The sequence below is a fragment of the Eurytemora carolleeae genome, unplaced genomic scaffold (assembly GCF_000591075.1).
Source record: "Eurytemora carolleeae unplaced genomic scaffold, Eaff_2.0 scaffold1202, whole genome shotgun sequence".
NCBI lineage: Eukaryota > Metazoa > Arthropoda > Copepoda > Calanoida > Temoridae > Eurytemora > Eurytemora carolleeae.
Genome location: NW_019397090.1, coordinates 86,837 through 107,788, shown reverse-complemented (window position 1 = coordinate 107,788; position 20,952 = coordinate 86,837). Strand labels below are relative to the sequence as shown.

At 33.2% G+C, this 20,952-nt stretch overlaps 1 protein-coding gene across 1 annotated transcript; it reads left to right on the top strand.

Moving 5' to 3' along the window:
- Positions 1-55: 55 nt before the first annotated feature.
- Positions 56-20,536, top strand: LOC111711775 (armadillo repeat-containing protein 4; the record flags this gene model as incomplete). Its single annotated transcript, XM_023486209.1, is given in 11 exon segments — positions 56-145; positions 973-1,093; positions 2,299-2,363; positions 3,665-3,706; positions 9,152-9,217; positions 11,605-11,727; positions 14,428-14,516; positions 15,118-15,172; positions 17,838-17,981; positions 18,379-18,465; positions 20,390-20,536. Coding segments are annotated over 11 exon segments (966 nt in total), but the record flags the coding sequence as incomplete, so codon positions are not given.
- Positions 20,537-20,952: the final 416 nt, after the last annotated feature.

Below are 20,952 nucleotides of genomic sequence, written 5' to 3'. Positions count from 1 at the left end.
GTCCTGATCAGTTTACTGAAGGAGAATGCCAAGGGTTTATATAATATATATTTAGGAGCTTGAACTGGTTCCCGTCCTGATCAGCTTACTGAAGGAGAATGCCGAGGGTTTAGATGATCTTCAGTTTAATCTGGGAAAAATTCAGGTAACAAGTTATTTAAAAAAAAAGTTTGAAATATTGAAAAATTACACCATCAGGCTGTAAAGATGATTTGATTTTGAGGCAAGTGTTCAGTTCCTTTACTTTATTGTTTATTGGAATTGTTTATTTATTTAAAGAGTCTTCAAGTTTTATAGTTTCTGGTGACTCTCTATTCAAAAATACCTGATTCACAATGGTACTCTGAATACCTTTGTCTGATCAAGTATAAATGAGATATCAATGTTTATAATTTTGAAAACTAATTATTTTTCATTGAGGGTTCTCTGGAAATGACTGGCATATTTCTACTACATGAAAAAGGAATAATCAGAATGAAACACTTGAAAAACGACAATATCTTCCACATTTTTGATCAGATTATAAACTGGGCATTGCCGTCTTTGCATGAAGGGTCAGTTGAAATTACGCTTACAATCCCTTTATTAGACTAAATTAACTATTTATAACACTGTTATTTTGGTTCACGGAGTCATAACGTTTTTGGACAGAAATTTTCTCTTTATCGAGAAGGTTCAAGTCTTTTTAAATCTGAAAAGGTGAGAACCTTTGAGATACAGAGAAAATTTAATATTTTCATTTCAATGGAAAAAAATATTTTGGAAATATCCTAAATTTTTTTGAAAAAATCCGGAAACCAATTAAAACTTTATAGCACACGTGCTATAATGTACAGCTATTTTAACATTATAGCATCACGATGATTACTTTATAGCACGATAAAGTAAATAATAGTGATACACTTTACACTTTAGTTTCATATAAATATTTTTCCTAATTTTTTCATATTATTAATACAATGATGATTTCAGATATTGACTAATATTGTTGGAGCAATTGCTGAGAGTGCGAAAACTCCTCAGAACCGTGAAAATATCCGAGAGAGGGGTGGACTTAAACCTGTCATCAAACTCATAGCTTCCACTTCTCCAGGTATACTAGGAGTATACAGGAGCTAGCTAGACTTAAACCTGTCATCAAACTCATAGCTTCAACTTCTCCAGGTATACTAGGAGTATACTGGAGCTAGCTAGACTTAAACCTGTCATCAAACTCATAGCTTCAACTTTTCCAGGTATATTAGGAGTACACAGGAGCTAGATAGTCTCAAACCTGTTATTGAACTCATAACTTCCACTTCTCCAGGTATACTAGGAGAACACTGGAGCTAGATGGATTCAAAACTGTTATTAAACTCATAGCCTCCACTATGCTATAGGAGTATACAGGCGCTAGCTAGACTTAACGCTGCTATTAAACTAGACTCAACCCTTTTATTAAACTCATAGTTTCCACTTCTCCAGGTATATTAGGAGTATACTAGAGCTAGCTAGACTTAACACTGTTATTAAACTCATAGCTTCCACTGGAGCTAGCTAGACTTAACACTGTTATTAAACTCATAGCTTCCACTTCTCCAGGTATATTAGGAGTATACAGGAGCTAGCTAAACTTAACCCTATATATTAAACTCATAGCTTCCACTTCTCGAGGTATACTAGGAGTACGCAGGAGCTAGCTGGTCTCAAAACTCCCATTAAAGCATAGCATAAGTTCTTCAAGTATACCAGAAGTACACAGGGGCGAGGTAGTCTGAAACAGAAATGTTTTTGATTATTTTTGCTCCCAGTAGACGAAGCCTGAAACCTGTCATTTAACCTCTAGTCTCCAGGTATACCGGGAACCATTAAATAGTATTGGTGCAAGGATTGATATATTTCTCCAGGGAACTCGGGATTATTTCAGAAATAAAAAATCCAGTAAAATAACAAAATACATCCAATATATGTTTTCATCCAATATCCAATATTAATTTTAAAGAGAATTTGACAAACAGAAGGATAAAAGAACATTTTTAGATAACTTTAAAAGTTGTCAAAGCTTCAACGGACGATACTAATATTTTCACTTTGAGGAATTGAGATTTCGCCACAAATTCTGGATTTTCTAATCCCTATATCTAAATTCCTTTATATTTAATTTAAAATATTTTAGGTACATTTAATTGTCACATGCTAATGTTGAATAAAATGGGACGATGATGAGACCTTTACTCCATTATTATTACAGTTTTCATGTTATACCCAAGAATCCCCGAATCAGAAAACAAAAGCAAAAATGTGTTTTTTTTTTGTCAGGGTTACTGGTGAATGTAGCATCTGCTATAGGAAGGATGGCTGAGGACGTGGAAACTATTGAACAGGTCAATTAAAATTTATTTTTTGAAAAACTAGCAATTTTTATAGAATAGTGTTGTAATATTAATTTTGATTAATTTGGAGCTAAATAAAATCCCACTGTTGTCAAGGTCAGTCGTACATTTTTTTAAGTTTAAATGAAAGCTAGCAACGTTTTTTCCCAACCTGCCATTATTCTACTATTCTGAATTTAAATTTTTATGGATTTTTATGGAACCCGTTATTTTTAACGGAATATTAGTGATTACTCACCATTTGTGTGCGATATTACATACCATTTATTGGAAATATTTCCTTTATTTTTATTCAATATTGCTTACCATTTTTCTTAAATAATGCTGACCATTTTTGTGCAATATTTCTGATTAATTTTGTGGAAAATGGTTGTTCATTTTTGTGTAACATTAATGAAGGTTTTTGTGCAATATTGCTAACCATTTTTGATAATAACTTCTTGTTTTTGTGCAATATTTTTAACTATTTTTGCTCAATATTTTTAACTATTTTTGTGCAATATTTTCAACTATTTTTGTGCAATATTTTCAACTATTTTTGTGCAATATTGCTTACAATTTTTCTAAAACATTTGTGTTTAATATTTCTCACCATTTATGAGTAATTTTACTACCATTTTTACGAGTATATTTTTTACAAAATTGTTAAATATTTACTCACTAGTTTCACGCTCATGATAATTTTGTTTCCAAGATTTTTTTTACAAAACAGACATATTACACTTGTAGAATTTAAAAAATTATAAATGTTAATAATTTAGGTTTGAAAAATAGTTTTTAGGAAAGTCTCACCCTATCAGAGCCAGACAAAATAATACGATTAGAGAGGTCAAACCTTTTGACTGCAATAGCGCTAATCTTTGCCGCTGGATCTCAATATCTACTGTGCCAACTTTTAATTTGATGGATATGTTCTTAATCCTAGCCGACAAAAGATGTGGATATATGCTTGATCCGAGCTAAAAACTTTAGAATGGGATATCCTTAATCCCGATATGTAAATTAATCTGGAGATTAATAACAAGAGGAGAACAAGCATTATTTAATCTGGAGATTAAGAAAAAGAGGAGATCAAGCATTAATCTCGATATCCACCATTCTAAAGTTTTCAGCTCCGGCCATAAAATAAGAAAACAAAGTTTTGAACTCTTTAGAATTCATATTTAAATTTAGAAGTTAAATTTTTTGAATGAACGGCTATCAAAAATATTTTAGTTCTGGCTCCGATAAGGTTGAGATTTCCACAATTAAATATTTTTGATTAATTGATTTTAAAGTTATTAAACCCTTAGACGATACAATATCCTAACCCCCAACCTAGTGGGTTGGACCAGGTGAGAGGCTTGAATGCTACTGCTTGTAAATTCTGCTTTCTGCTTCATTTCAGAATTATGATATAAGGATCGTATAATCAGAGGATAGAACATTTGAATGGTGGATTTTTTTCGTGAAAATTATCCCCCCCCCTCAAAAAAATTATTGAAAATTATTTTTGGACAGGTTTGAAAAATGGGGTAATAGTTATTCTTATTTTGTTTGTTTTTTCTAACTCTTCTAACACTTCTAAATTTAGGGGAGTTTGATAATTTTTCACCATTTTTAATCTCATAAATATCTCACTTGCATCCGATTCGGAATTTATCATTCCATACTTTCTTTAATTATGTATCTTTCGATTATAAGATCCTATGCTGCTTTTTCGCTTCTCAAATTTAAGTCAATAAAAATGCGTAAAAATAGCTGAAAAGGATGTACGCAGTTACAGGTAAAAATAAATATCTTATAGTCATGCATAACTGCATTGAAAACTGATTAATTGATATCAAATGTAATTTTCTTATTACTCAAAAACTCAAACTGTACTTTTTTCTTATCTTCTATTTTGTTCCTTTAATATTTTAAACATTGAATTATGATAATCCAGTAATCAAAGTTTAAGATATCAAAGGTTTACATTATCGGGTTGCAAAGATATAAAGGTTAAAAAAATATAGTTTGAGGCAAGTGCGACGGGTGTTTTTTAAAATATTTTTTTTTCACATTGCGTCATCCTTAAGAACTATTTTTAATCTAATCTATATTTTTAAATCATGGCGTTGCTTATCAGACTGAGCATGGCTCTGTTGCATGATGGATTGCAATGCATGTAATATTCATTATCAGTTCAAAAATGAATGTAAATTATGTAAAAGCTTCAAAGATCTATGATATTCCAATCCAAACGTATTCTGACAAATATTAAGTCTCATCTTTTATCTGTAACATTGTAACATGTCGAACACTTCTGTACATACTTAACTCGACACTGTACAGTGTACAATGGATATCCTATCAACCTATGTACATATTTAATTCCTTCCTTGATCTGCATGCGGCATCTTAAGAGGAAAAACTTTGTAGTCCATTGATTAAAAATAATACAGAAAGAACACTATATGTCGTCTTTTCAAGATTTAGGGGTTTTTTGTTCACAATAACCCTGAGACAGAGATCCAAAAGAGTTAAGCTTCGTTGAATTACAAGACAGATATAGAGAGCCTTTTCTACGCGGCATGCGGGGAATGCGGGTTCCTTCTTTGCGATTCTGCCTCAGGGTTATTGTGAACGAGAAGACCCTAAATCTTGGAAAGACGACATATAGTGTTCTATCTGTATTGCTATTAATCTAACGACGACTTTTAGACTAAAAGATATGATTTCAAATCGTTGATTTTAAAGTTACTGATAATAGTATTTGCTTTATAACAACATTAAGAATGGCGTCTTCCTATTCGAAAGTGTTTTGGGGAGCCCTGCATCAAAATAAGTTAATTCTACAATGAGGACAAAGGTTATCCTGTGTAGAACTATAAATCAATATACAGGGTGTCCAAATAAACATGGGAATTCAGATACGACTTCAATATCGTCTTTGATTTTCGATAATTGATAAATAACGTAATGTTCATCAAAAATAGCTTGCAAGTCTAAATACCTTTCCAAAATGTGGTCTATCTTTTTATCTTTAAAGTTAACGGAGATATTAGAAATATGAACAGCTTTGTTGATTTGAAATTGGAATCTGACAAATTTTTTAATATCACCGGCAATTTTGATGATTAAAAGAATGGAAATCCCGAAACTAGTACTTTTCGGTGTTAAATGTTTTAATTGCGATACTACAAAATTATGTTTTCGAAATAGTCCCGCATGGAACAAAGACGATATATTAATTCCCATGTTTATTGGAACACCCTGTATATATATATATATATATATATATATATATATACAATTACGACAATGGAGAAAGTATGTAAATCAAGTGAATGCATGTTTTCAAATGAGAATTCATAATTTGATTAAAATGAGCAAAATTTGATTTAAACTTTTAAATTTAACTTAATAATGGAGTGAAAAGAATAATGGTAAATTAATCTCTGAATGGATGTAAGGGTATAGATTAGAGGAATTAATCTCTTAATGGATGTAAGGGTATAGATTAGAGGAATTAATCTCTTAATGGATGTAAGGGTATAGGTTAAAGGAATTAATCTCTTAATGGATGTAAGGGTATAGATTAGAGGAATTAATCTCTTAATCGATGTAAGGGTATAGATTAAAGGAATTAATCTCTTAATCGATGTAAGGGTATAGGTTAAAGGAATTAATCTCTTAATAGATGTAAGGGTATAGGTTAAAGGAATTAATCTCTGATTGGATGTAAGGGCATAGGTTAAAGGAATTAATCTCTTAATCGATGTAAGGGTATAGGTTAAAGGAATTAATCTCTGAATGGATGTAATGGTATAGATTAAAGGAATTAATCTCCTAATGGATGTGAGGATATAGGTTACAGGAATTAATCTCTTAATGGATGTAAGGGTATAGATTACAGAAATTAATCTCTGAATGTATGTAAGGTTATAGATTAAAGGAATTAATCTCCTAATGGATGTAAGAGTATAGATTACAGAAATTAATCTCTTTATTGATGTAAGAGTATAGATTACAGAAATTAATCTCTTAATGGATGTAAGAGTATAGATTACAGAAATTAATCTCTTTATGGATGTAAGAGTATATATTACAGAAATTAATCTCTGAATGGATGTAAGAGTATAGATTAAAGGAATTAATCTCTGAATGGATGTAAGAGTATAGATTAAAGGAATTAATCTCTGAATGGATGTAAGAGTATAGATTAAAGGAATTAATCTCCTAATGGATGTAAGAGTATAGATTACAGAAATTAATCTCTTTATGGATGTAAGAGTATAGATTACAGAAATTAATCTCTTTATGGATGTAAGAGTATAGATTACAGAAATTAATCTCTGAATGGATGTAAGAGTATAGATTACAGAAATTAATCTCTGAATGGATGTAAGAGTATAGATTACAGAAATAATTTAAGAGTATAGATTAAAGGAATTAATCTCTGAATGGATGTAAGAGTATAGATTAAAGGAATTAATCTCTGAATGGATGTAAGAGTATAGATTACATGAACAAGATTTGAATTGCAAAAATATAAGAATCACACACTGTACTAATCTTAAGTAATAAGAAAATTATAGTTCTACAAAAAAGTGCTTAATCTTCTCTTTATTTGAAAAGAATAAAGAAGATGCAATAATAATCTTAAGGTTAAAGGGAGTTTTCGCGAAAAATGAAAAAGGGTATAGGCTGGGCTCAGTAACATAAGATATATTTACTAAAGAATTAATTACAAAATACATAATAACAAAACATATAGTTACATATGATATAATTATATATATGTATATGATATAATTACACAATCTAGAAAAGGGTAAATGTTAAAAAATATGTAAAATGTTCTAATTAGCTCATATTCCAGTGTGCTTAAACACAAGAATAGTTCAAATAGTCTAAATGAAATGTTCAAATGAACAAACTGTCTGTAATTTTCTCCTTTTATAGATTTTGTAATTATGTCTTTTGTAATTTGTATCTTTTGTAACTTATACATTTTGTAACTTATATATTTTGTAACTTATATGTTTTGTAACTTATATGTTTTGTAATTATATGTTTTGTTATTATTCTTATGAATCCGTAAACTTGAAAATTTAGATTAAAATAATTTTTTTATATTGTTGTTTTTAATTGGTTTCATTCAGTTAATTTGTAATTTCAATTTTGATTATCTTGTATAACATTATAAACAAGATTTGTATGTTATAAGGTTGTGGTTGGGTGTCATTTCAGGATGTTTTTCTCCAATGCACTTTTATCTATTCGAACTTAATCATAAATGCATTTTCTGACAGAAAGTGCAATCAATGGTAAAAATTTACTTGTGTTTGCATCAAATAATTCTGCAGACGCAGTAATATAATGCAGGACAGAATGTCAATTTTATAAAAAAAGAAATGTGACCTAAAATCCTAAATCTCAAATACTGTAACTTACATGAATGAACAAATGGACATATTTAATCCTTTACTTTATTTAATCATTTGCAACCCCTGACAGAACTAAGGAATTTGCAACCCCTGGCAGAACTATGGAATTTGCAACCCCTGACAGAACTAAGGAATTTGCAACCCCTGACCGAAATAAGAAATATGCAACCCCTGGCAGAACTAAGGAATTTGCAACCCCTGACAGAACTAAGGAATTTGCAACCCCTGACAGAACTAAGGAATTTCAACAAACTCTTACATTCATATGAAGAAGATTATTCTGTCAAAGGTTCTTTAATAAGGTTGGTTACTCTGGATGCGCTCCAATGTCGTCTCCTTAGATAGATAGAATCCGCATATGACGTCATACTCGCCTCTATATTCAGAGACGTCATATGCGGATTCTATCTATGCTAAGGAGACGCCATCTAGAGTAACCAACATTATTAAAGAACCTTGATCCTTTCCCAGAAATCTATGCTCTTGTAATTGAATTGAATTATGAATTAATTGCAATGAGATCCAAGGAGTACTAATTGCAATGAGATCCAAGAAGGATTGATTGCAATGAGATCCAAGAAGGATTAATTGCAATGAGATCCATGGAGGACTAATTGCAATGAGATCCAAGGAGGACCATAAGATCCATGGAGAACTAACTGCAATGAGATCCAAGAAGGATTATTTGCAATGAATCCAAGAAGGATTAATTGCACTGAATCCAAGAAGGATTAATTGCAATGAGATCCAAGGGGGATTAATTGCAGTGAGATCCATGGAGGACTAGTTGCAATGAGATCCATGGAGGACCAAATGCAATGAGATCCATGGAGGACTAACTGCAATGAGATCCTGGAAGGATTATTTGCAATGAGTTCCAAGGAGGATTAATTGTAATGAGATCCATGGAGGACTAATTGCATTGAGATCCAAGGAAATTTAATTGCAATGAGGTCCAAGGAGGACTAATTACAATGATATCCAAGGAGGATTAATTACAATGAGAGCCAAGGAGGACCAATTGCAATGAGATCAAAGGAGGATTTATTGCAATGAGATCCAAGGAGGATTTATTGCAATGAGATCCAAGGAGGATTAATTGCAATGAGATCCAAGGAGGATTAATTGCAATGAGATCCAAGGAGGATTAATTGCAATGAGATCCAAGGAGGACTAATTGCAATGAGATCCAAGGAGGATTAATTGCAATGATTTCCATGGAGGACTAATTGCAATGAGATCAAATGAGAATTATCTGCAATGAGATCCAAGGAGGATGAATTGCAATGAGATCCAAGGAAGATTAATTGCAATGTGATCCAAGGAGGACTAATTGCAATGAGATCCAATGAGAATTTTGTATTTTAGATCCGGAATTTGGATGGTGTTCGACTACTCTGGTCTTTACTCAAGAACCCCAATGAATCTGTTCAGGTATCTCGCTAACTTCTGGTTTTCAGGTTTTCTTCAAAGGAACTTAGTTTTTGCTACAAACTCAAATTTTTTAATCCCTATATCTCTGCAGCCTGATGGTGTAAACCTTAAATTTTCAAACTTACCCTATTTGATCTAACAGAAGTTTGAAATATCACAGGTCTACGACTTGAGTTTAAAATGAATAGGTATTATTTCCTTAAGGACTATTTTGTACATCATCGACTAAAGCAATATTGATAGTTAGGAACTAATGAGACCGGACTGACTTTGAAGCTGATTCTAGTAGGGATGGGCAATTGCTAGATTCGTTTTACAGAAACTCTTAATATTTTTAGACTTTTAAAATCTGAGAAGAGTGCAACAATATAAAATTGTATTCTATAGAAGTTTGCTTTTATCAAACATGCAAGTTTGTTATCCTAGGTGAAAATATAAGTCAAAAACGAACCAAAAGCTATCATTTAAAAAAAAAACTTAGAAATATCGATTTAAAACGATCGTTTTTGCCTTATATTTTCTTCTAGGGTAAAAAATTTGTAGATTTGATAAAGGCAAACTTCTACAGAATAGTTTAAAATGTTGTTATATTGTCGTAAAACATTTTAAAAGTCTAAAAACATTAAAAGTTTCTGTAAAACTGGTCTGGCTATTGCCCATCCCTTGCTTTTAGACCTCGATAATTGCTAGGACCATTTGAACCTTGTCTGCATTTAGGCTCCCGATATTTAGATTTTAAAGCTCCGACTTGCCTTTATCTAGCTTAATATTTTGATGGAGTAGTTAATAAAACCTTCGATTAACCTGGGATCAAGCTGTCCTGGGATCTAAATTAAACCTTTTTGTGAAATGTTCTGGATCTAGATTAAAATGGGATTAAACTGCCCTGGCCGGTTCCAGATTGGACTGGTTTTAAACTGTCCTGGATCTAGATTAAACTGTCCTGGATCTAGATTAAACTGGTTAAAACTATCCTGGATCTGGATTAAAATGGTTTAAACTATCCCGGTTTTAGATCAAACTGGTTTTAAACTGTCCTGGATCTAGATTAAACTGTTTAAAACTGTCCTTGATCTAAATTAAGCTGTTTAAAACTGTCCTGGATCTAAATTAAACTGTTTAAAACTGTCCTGGATCTAAATTAAACTGTTTAAAACTGTCCTGGATCTAGATTAAACTGGCTCAAACTGTCCTGGATCTAGATTAAACTGGTTTAAATTGTCCTGTATCTAGATTAAGCTGGTTTAAACTGTCCTGGATCTAGATTAATCAGTTTTAAACTGTCCTGGATCTAAATTAAACTGGTTTAAACTGTCCTGGATCTAGATTGAACTGGTTTTAACTGTCTTGGATCTAGATTAAACTGGTTTAAACAGCCCTGGATCTAAATATTACTCTAGTTGAATTCTTGATATTTTCAAGCCCAGACGTAAACAAAGAAGAAGGAGAAGAGAAAAACAAGATCAAAGGATTTCCTTTATATCCTGGCCAGGATTTATATATGTTGGAGAGAATATTGTAAAATTCACTGTTTTACTTCAATTTATTTTACAGATAATGTACTTTCCTCAGAGGAGATAATAAAATTTAAATTTTAAAAACTGGGTCGTAGTTTTTCATTTCGGGATAAACTTTTAATGTTTAACATAGAATTATTTTTTAAAAAGTTTGAAACTGAGAATTGTTGTCCTCGTCATGTTTAATAAACTGTTAGTTATAGTTTTTATAATCTACTTTTACTCTGGATCTGGGCCGGGATCCAAAAAAAACCCAGTCTTTCAATTTGTGCCCATGTTCTAACACTCAGTGTTAGAAATGGGCCAAGTGTTAGTTTTGGAACTAATGTCCCCTGGATAAAACAGTGTATCTTTAAGACGAGACCTCAAGTAATGCGTCTTCATTTGCGGAATCTGTAAAATGTGCAAAAGTTCGTTAACTTTTGCATTAGAGAATATTAATAAATGTTGCGAGTTATATGAAAACATGTAGATTACTCTATTTCTAGTATTCTATTATTTAGAGCTGCGATTTGCGTAAGTCAACACACCTTTTTTCAATTGCCTTCGTGATGTGCGTCTTCAAAAGTCACTCATCAATTGTGCGTCCTATATTTTTGTGTTCTCTTTGTGCGTCCTAATTGTTCGCTTAAATTCAATATTATTTCCTCATAGGTGCGTCTAGGGTTGAGAATAATCTTTTAACAATTAAAATAATATTTTAAATAAAAGGAACTAAATTTATTTGTACCCTAAACTTTTCCTAGGATGGGACGTTCCCCCATTTCCCATAGGGGAGCCCCCCCCCCATAAAGCCCTGCTTCTAATTGCGTCCCAAAAAGTATAGTGTCTCCACAATGTGCGTCCTCATTTTAAGTTTAAACCATTTAGGCCGCTGCAGCCTGGGCTCTGTCTCCTTGTATTAGGAATGCAGAGAACTCCGGAGATATGGTTCGGAGTTTCGTCGGAGGATTGGAGTTGGTCTGTGGGCTTCTGGAATCCAAGGATCAAGAGGTAGGGATTCTTTTTTAATATAAATTCCAAGGATCAATGGGTAGGGATCATTTGTTGACCTAGAATCCAAGGATAAACACTATTTATTTTTTAAATCTGGAATACAAGGATCAATAGGTTTATTTGTTTATCTAAAATCTAAGGATCAAGAGGTAGAAATAGGGATTTTTTGTTTAACTAAAATCCAAGGATCTAAAGGTAGGAATATGGTTCATTTGTTTCTCTAGAATCCATGGATCGCGGAGGTAGAAAACATTTATGATGGGCGGATTTTTGGTAATGACAATTTGGTAATGACAATTTGGTAAGCTCATTTGGTAAACGAAATAAAAGTGACAATTTGGTAATGACAAATTGTTAACAACAAAAAAGTGACAATTTGGTAATGACAATTTGGTAACGTCATAAAAGTGACAATTTGGTAAACGAAATAAAAGTGACATTATGTAAAATTGTTTAATTTTTAGTTTTATATTCAATTGAAGATAATTGATTTTAGGAATCATTTATTTCTGCACAAAAGAAATGCGCCAAAAATAATTGTAAAATTCGCAATATTTTCTAAAAACCACGTTTTAACCTGCACTTGTGTCATATACTGCAAGAAGAGGTTACTTGGATCATGAATTACTTATTCATCACCCCTTCTAGGGGTGGCAAAATGTTACAAGATTCAGAAGGATTTAAATTCTATAACAATAACGGACTTTATGTATGGCAATGTTAGGAAGTTATTAATGTTACTTTTTATGTAGTGCTTGGCCCCTAGCCCATCCTAGCCGCAGCGCTCGGCCCAGATATTGTCTTAACCTAACCTAACCTAACCCAAAATAATGTAAGAAACAGCACATTATTTAACATTTAATAGCCTGCAGCGCTGGGAACCCAAGCCCACCCTAGCCGCAGCTCTCGCCCCATAAATTGTCTTAACCTAACCTAACCTAACCCAAAATATTGAGAGAGACAGCACATTATTTACCATTAAATAGGCCGCAGCACTCGGCCCCCTAGCCCATCCTAGCCGCAGCGCTCGGCCCAGAAATTGTCTTAACCTAACCTACCCCTAAATAATGAGAGAAATAGCACATTATTAAACTTTTAATAGGCCGCAGTGCTCGGCCCCTAGCCCATCCTAGCCGCAGAGCTCGGCCCAGAAATTGTCTTAACCTAACCTAACCCAAAATAATGAGAGAAACAGCACATTATTAAACTTTTAATAGGCCGCAGCGCTCGGCCCCCTAGCCCATCCTAGCCGCAGCGCTCGGCCCAGAAATTGTCTTAACCTTACCTAACACAAAATAATGAGAGAAACATCACATTATTAAACTTTTAATAGGCCGCAGCGCTCGGCCCCCTAGCCCATCTTAGCCGCAGCGCTCGGCCCAGAAATTGTCTTAACCTAACCTAACCCAAAATAATGAGAGTAACAGCACAGTATTAAACTTCTAATAGGCCGCAGCGCTCGGCCCCCGAGCCCATCCTATCCGCAGCGCTCGGCCCAGAAATTGTCTTAACCTAACCTAACCCTAAATAATGTGATAAACAGCAAATTATTCAACATTAAATTGAATTAAATTTAACTTTTATCAACAAATTGTCACTTTTTTGTTGTTGCCAATTTGTCATTACCAAATTGTCACTTTTATGATGTTACCAAATTGTCATTACCAAATTGTCTCTTTTGTCAGCTTACCAAATTGTCATTACCAAATTGTCGTTACCAAATTGTCACCTTACCAAATTGTCATTACCAAATTGTCATTACCAAATTGACATTACCAAAAATCCGCCCGTCAACATTTATATATATCCAGAATCCAAGGATCACGGGATAGAAATCTTTAATACATACAGAATCCATGGATCAAAACAAGAGGTCATTTACATAATTATAATCTATGAGTTAAGAAGTAGGGATAATTTGTATATTTAAAATCTATGGTGTGTTAGGTATTTTCCCAAGCGGCAATTTTCTAAGGGTATTTTCCCAAGTAGAAACTTCCCAAATGTAAAATTTCCCAGGCGGCAACTTCCCCAGTCTGTCCTAGACGCAGCGTTCGGCACACAGCGTGTTCTAGCAGCAGCACTCGGCCTCCCTAACCCATAATAGTCGCAGTGCTCGGCCCCCTGCGGCGCCTCAGAAGGCATATCCTAACCTTTGGGAAGTTTCTGTTTGGGAAATTGCACATTTGGGAAGTAGCCACTTGGGAAATTATCACTTGGCAAGTCACCCTTGGGGAAATGCCTTTGGGAAAATACCTAACACCTATGGATCAAAAATCATTAATTGTATTTTAGTAAAGAACATTTTGAATTGTTTTGTTATGGTGTTTGAGAAGACTGACAGTTGTTAAATATATTTCGATAATTGTAGATACCATGAACAGTGTACAGTCAACAGTAGTTCTGTAGAAGACTGTAGAGCATAATTTTTTTTTTTAGTATTCAACATAAACATTAAACATAGTCTATTTTATTGAATTTTGTGAGAAATGAACAAAGATATATGAATCAACATTCTTTAGTAATCATATCTCGGATCCAAACTCTTCAAGTTCATTCTTAACAGAGTGCACAGTTCCGGCTTGTTTTCAACACATTAGCTAAATGGTTATATCTCTATATCTCCATAAGTATATTATAATTTTAATCTGTGCATAGACTTTATTTGAACAAACTGTACCACAAACAAATGTTCAGGTGTTAGCGGCGGTAAGCTTCGCGATTGCTAATATTGGGAAGGATAAAGAAAATCTTGCTGTTATAACAGACCACGGAGTTATTCATAAGTAAGTTTATAAACTTGTACTCCGTGCATATTTTTAGTTTTACTTCATTATCTCCTAGCCTTCACTTGGGAGCCAAATTTCCGACAACAAATGTAGAATATTTGTATTTTCTATAAGATGAGACTGTAAAGACGACCTATCGTATTTTCTATAAGATGAGACTGTAAAGACGACCTATCGACAACAAATGTAGATTATTTGTATTTTCTACAGGATGAGACTGTAAAGACGACCTAAAACTCTTAAAATATCACGATCCCAAGGTTAAATTAAGGTTTAGGAAAATGATACATCGGCACACTTGGACACCGGGGCGAAATTCCATAATCGTTTTATATTGTAGAATAAATTAAGAAGTATTTTTTGAATAGAAGCCTTGAATTCAGGCCATAATTTACAACTTTAATTCTGGAGGGAGGGGATCTTCAGATAAAAAATTATAAAAAAAATTGAAAATTGAAAGATATTTACTGGGACCCAAATTTGAAGCTTTCAAATTCATAAAATAGGCTCCAAAAAACATAAGCTCCATTTTTTGGAAACCCTGTATATAAAAATACAAAATTATATAATTGGATTCTTTATAATTTTCTTTGTTTAGGTTGGCAAGGTTAGCTGTGACACAAGATGACCGTCTGCGAGCTAAACTGGCAGAGGTATAAACACAGTTGGAAGACGACTTAAAGGGACTGATACGTAAATTCAAGGGACCCCCCCCCCCATTTCTAGAGTTGCAGGCCGATTTACAAAGCTACCCTCATTTGGACCGGATAAGGAAGACATCTTTTTTTATATCTGGAAAAATTGTTAAATTCTGACCATTTCTCACAAACCCACTGTGAACCAAAGTATATATGGGCCTGGTCACGTCAAATTCAATCAAGGATTTGTATATCACTTCTTTCATCTAAAAATAGAAACGATTATGAAATGTACATTCCCAGGGCTACAAAAAGAATAGTTTTACACTTTCTAATTTGATGCACACTTTTCCTCAGCGAACCACAATTGAAAGCCGTCAATCTTTAGATAGAAAAAATTTGTTCTCAACATTTTTGATCAGACGGAGGTTTAAAGGGTGTAATTTGAAATAGGACACTCCTCTTTTTAAATCTCACAGACAGTCCCTTTAAATATCAACTTTTATCTTAGATAGCTATCTTATGAGAAAATGTTTATTAATAAACTTGCTGAAATGACTTTTCAGCCTTTCATGACGTGACCTGGTGCATAATGCACTACGAATGCTTTGTATCTTATTTTTCGACTTTTAGCATGAATCTGTGGGAAAGGAATTAAGTCTTTGCCACAACCTCTGCTTTTCTAAACCCTATATCTTTAGATTCCAATGTCGTATACCTTAGATATTTCAAGATATGAATTCTGTTAGATCAAATAATATAAGTTTGAAATATCAAAGATGTACATTGGGTTCCACAGATATCGGGATTATAATTCAGAGTTTGGGGCAAAGACTCGATTCCTTTTGAGAACTCCGGTAGTTTTGAAAGGATAAAGCTAGAACACATTTTCAAAATCCCAGAAATATTTAATTTATAATTTACAGTGATTGTTTTCAGAATCATACTGAGCCCGCGATTTAAAAACTTCGACTCGAGTCTTAATTCCTTAAACCGGACTTTAAGACCCAATCTTCGTCCCAACTCTAACGACAGCTTGTGTCACATGATTGACAGTTGCAAGATCTTCGGTTCGACTTAATAAGTTAGGCCCAATGAAAATAAAACCGGCCTTGGTTGGTTTTAGTGGAGAATAAGACTCAATGATGTTCTCATAAAAACCCGGAATGCGCCAATTCCTGCCATGAAAATCCGCAAAATATTAAACCAGTTTTTTGAACTCAACTCTGTGGAAAATAAGATGCAGCCTGTATCCGAAAGCTCAAGCCGTAAATAAAGACAGCTTTGTCCCGAGCCGTATTTTCCCGAATTTTTTAAATCTCAGGCTCTGATAAAATAAGGTTCATAAATAAAATATATTTTTTAAAAAACGACATTTTAGTCTCAACTTATCTAGAAATGGTTATTTAACGAGAAAAGGAATTGAGTTTTTGTCACAAACTCTGATTTTCTTATCTCTATATCTTTGCATTGTATTGTCAGAGACCTTAGATATTTCAAATTATGAATCATTTAAGATCAAATAATGATAGTTTGAAATATCAAAGGTTTACACCATCAGGCTAAAAAGATATGGCGATTGTAAAATCATAATTTGTGGCAAAAACTCAGTTCCTTTACCTACATTCAGGCCCGTAGCAAGCAAGGAATTTCCAGGGGGTGCAAGTCAATTATAAAATACAATTCAAATTTTCAATTGGACCATGGATCACCGAGTACCTCACTTTTTGGTGAAAGGGGTGTATGTACGACATGCCCCCCCCCCTCCACCCCCTCTCCCTGGGGTTACTGGACTGAGGCAGTATTATATATAAATGTCTTTTAACACCGAGAGTGTTAGCTTTAAAAGAAATCTATTTATATTTTGGCATTTAAATCTAGAAATAGCTCTAAATATAAAAAGTATTAAATCTGTTAAAAGGTTTCAGTGTTAGTGGTCGGTGAGATTTCACAATAAATATATTTAAACTTGATATAACACTATATGTATATGAATAAATAAAAAGATATTATATAAGAATAAAACCTACATATCTAACCTCAGTATCAAGACTCCCACAAACTCTAATATAATTCTTAGTTTTCAATATTAAATCATAAATTAGAACTTCCGTCATATTTTATGTTTTTAAAAGAAAAGCAGGGGAAAGGGCCTGCGGAAGTTAATATTGTCCTAATAAAGTATCATACCATTAACACGAATATAGAGCTCTGAGTTTTACTACGGTGATTAAATCACTACAATGAAGACGACTTTTTTATTTAATTTTTGATTGTTAATAAGCTTTTTTATAGTTACAAGTTTACAACTAATCAAAGAGAAGATTTTTTAATTGATAAATTCTCTTGACTTCCATGTTTTAGTATATCGATGCTGTTTAACAGCTTAATTTAAATCAAAATTGTATTCGAAAGTCGTTGTCCTTGTATTGATATAATCGCCTACCACTGTCCTTCTTAAAGCAAAATTGGGTACTTTTTGTAAAGGAGGAAGGCAAAAGAAATCAAGTGTATAATTACCAAAACATATGGTTTTTATGAGATTTAAGAAAGTGCTTTCACCAAAACCTTCGGAACCAAAACCACTCAGCTGTAAAGTTGTATCAGAGCCACTGTTAAATAAAGACTGATTTTTCCACATATACTTTCTACATAATACTTAAATTTTGTATTTTTTAAGGCCATCAGTCATTGTTGTGAGCTGGAGTCAAACCGAGCTCTATTTGGTAAAGCAGGAGCAGTAGCTCCGCTGGTCAACTATCTTACCTCATCTGACCTAGAGGTTCATAGAACTACAGCAGCTGCTCTACATCAACTATCCAAGGTAGGTCCAATACTTGACCTCATAAGACCTCATCTGACCTCGAGGTTCATAGAACTACAGCAGCTGCTCTACATCAACTATCCAAGGTAGGTCCAATACTTGACCTCATAAGACCTCATCTGACCTCGAGGTTCATAGAACTACAGCCGCTGCTCTACATCAACTATCCAAGGTAGGTCCAATACTTGACCTCATAAGACCTCATCTGACCTCATGCAGTTCAGAGAACTACAGCGCCGCTGCTCTACATCAACTATCAAAGGTAGGTCCAATATTTGACCTCATAAGTGTTACGAAACAAATAGACTAAAATAAAATCTAAATAAAGATTGCTGCGTAGTGATAAACGAGGATTCAACCAGTGCAGTGCATGGAAATGTGTAAATATATTGTTTAGGATCCCTGGAACTGTGTTACCATGCATCAGTCTGGAGTTGTTCCTCATCTTCTCCGTCTTATTGGTTCAGAGGATGAAGCAGTTCAGGTAGGTGCCAAACCAAACCAAGGTAGGAACCAAATCAAATCAATGTATAGGGAACAAAACAAAACTAGGTAGGAACCATGCAAAACTTATTAAGAAACCATTACAAACCCAGGTAGAAACCATACAAAACCCAGGTAGGAACCAAACCAAACCTCTGTAGGAACCATACAAAACCCAAGTATAAACTAAATCAAACCCAGGTAGGATCAAACCAAACCCATGTTGAAACCATGTAAAGCCCAGGTAGAAACAATACAAAATCCAGGTAGGATCAAACCAAAACCAGAAGGTTCCAAACCAGAACAAGACAGGAACCAAACAAAACCCACGAAGGAACCCAAGTAACCCATGTATGAACCAAACAAAACCCAGGTAGGTACCAAAGGAAACCCAGTTAGGTGCCAAACTAAGATATCGATCAGAGAAGGTTGAGCTTATCAATGACTTATTGTAACCTATAGCTTCTCATGCAATGAGTGAAAGGTAGAATATTTTTACTTTTTGTCATTTTACCAGATAATATTTGCTAGGCAGAGGTTGCCTAGCGAAACAAAGGATAATTAGGAACCAGCCAGCTAGATCTCACATTAGGTTTAACAAAATATTAATGTTAATGTTTTTTTAAAGGGAGGTGTAACAATTTTTTAAAAGAATCAAGAAAGAACTGTTGTACTCATTTTTGTAACTTATCTTCAATCTCACTTCTCACAGTACAGATTTGTGAATGATATGGAGCCTCGCATAGATTAATTAAAATGACAGATAGGACACTAATGTCATCTTTTAAAGATTTATGTGTGTTTCGTTCACAATAACCCTGATGCAGAAGCTCGAAGGAGTTACGCGTAGTTGGCGTAGAACAAGCTCTCTCTCTCTCTGTAGAATTACAAGACAGTTTACAGTTTTTCCGGTTTACATTATGAAAAACTAAAACAAAAATTGTTCACTTTCAAAATGTTAACTATGGTAGAAAAAATGAAGCAAAAAAACCCATAGAATTATTGAAATACTGAGCTTTTTTAAAGCAAAAAGAAAGGTGTAAAAATAGCTACACAGGACTCGGTTCTAGAACGGTGAACCCTCTCTTAGAAGGTGGAAATATATTTTAATGTACTCACTTTACACTCTATACGGTATAGAGTATACTAGAAGTAGAAGTAAGATGAATGGAGAATGATTTAATGCCTTTAAGATGGATTTGTTTTTCAAACTTAAGCAAACCTTGAATTAAGGATAGAATTTTTATATATTTTCCAGGGTAAAATTAAAAATAACTACCAAACAACAACAAAAAATTAAAGAAAAAATTGAGGGAATTTAAGAAATATTAACTTTTAATTGTCTTAAAATTGCAAAAAATAATGATTTACTAAGAGAGTATCAAGAAAAAACATTCAAGATTTCCAAACCATTACAATTTTTGTTTTTGAAAAATTTTATTCTCAGCTAAATTTATCAGTTTTAAAGCTACAAAAATGGCAAACCCTAATTTCTAAGCTTCTTTGTTAGTTGTTTACACTTTTTCGAATCATATGTGTACATATTTAAAAGACAATTTCAAAGTTTTATTGGGACACCCTGTAAAGTAGAAAATGCGCAAGTGAAATTCTCTATTGCATTTCAGCAAAGAACTTCAGAGTCATACATTTTAATAAATACATTATATATATATGTACAAGCTTGGAAACCCAGCACTGACTGGGAACTAAGTTTTCCATGAAAAAGTCAAACAAATCAACTTGAAATTTATATTTATAAACCAAATTAGAAACATTCTTGTGGTTATACCGACTTCCCCAATGAACATTTGAGGCAAATAGGTCAAAGGGGTTTCAGATTTATGATCGGACTTTCAAAGAAACAAGCAAACAGAGATTACTACTTTATATGTGATGTATATATATATATATATTTCATATTTCAGGAGGCAGCAGCTGATTGTCTACAGAATATCAGAAAGCTAGCTCTAGCTTGTGAAAAGTTTAGATATCAACATCTTAAAACTTAAACTTTTTTCTAAGTTAAAGGGACTGTAAAGGAAAAATTAAAGGGGTATAGGCTGAAAGCTAATCACTTTAGCTTTTGATCGCGACCCATGAAAGTTTTATCTGATGTTCCTGTCTCGAGAAATTGATATAAAACTGTGTTAAAATTATACGAAAGTTCATATATGTAAAATTTAGAAAATCTTAAACTTAAATCACGTGACCAGAACTATGAACGATGAAGATGACACGTTTAATAATGCTTTGATCCCTAACAAGCATTTTTCCATTTACAGGTTTACAAGTTAGCAAAGAGAAGCTGTTAATTGACAACTTCTCTATGTTTACATGTTTATGTGTCTTTGCTATATTGGGAGAAATTCATTTTATTGATATATGCGACGACAACTGTGGTTTGAAATGTAAATACCCACACATCATATGCTCATTTTAGAAATTGAGGAATTAAATTTTTGCCACAAATTCAACTTTGTTAATCCCC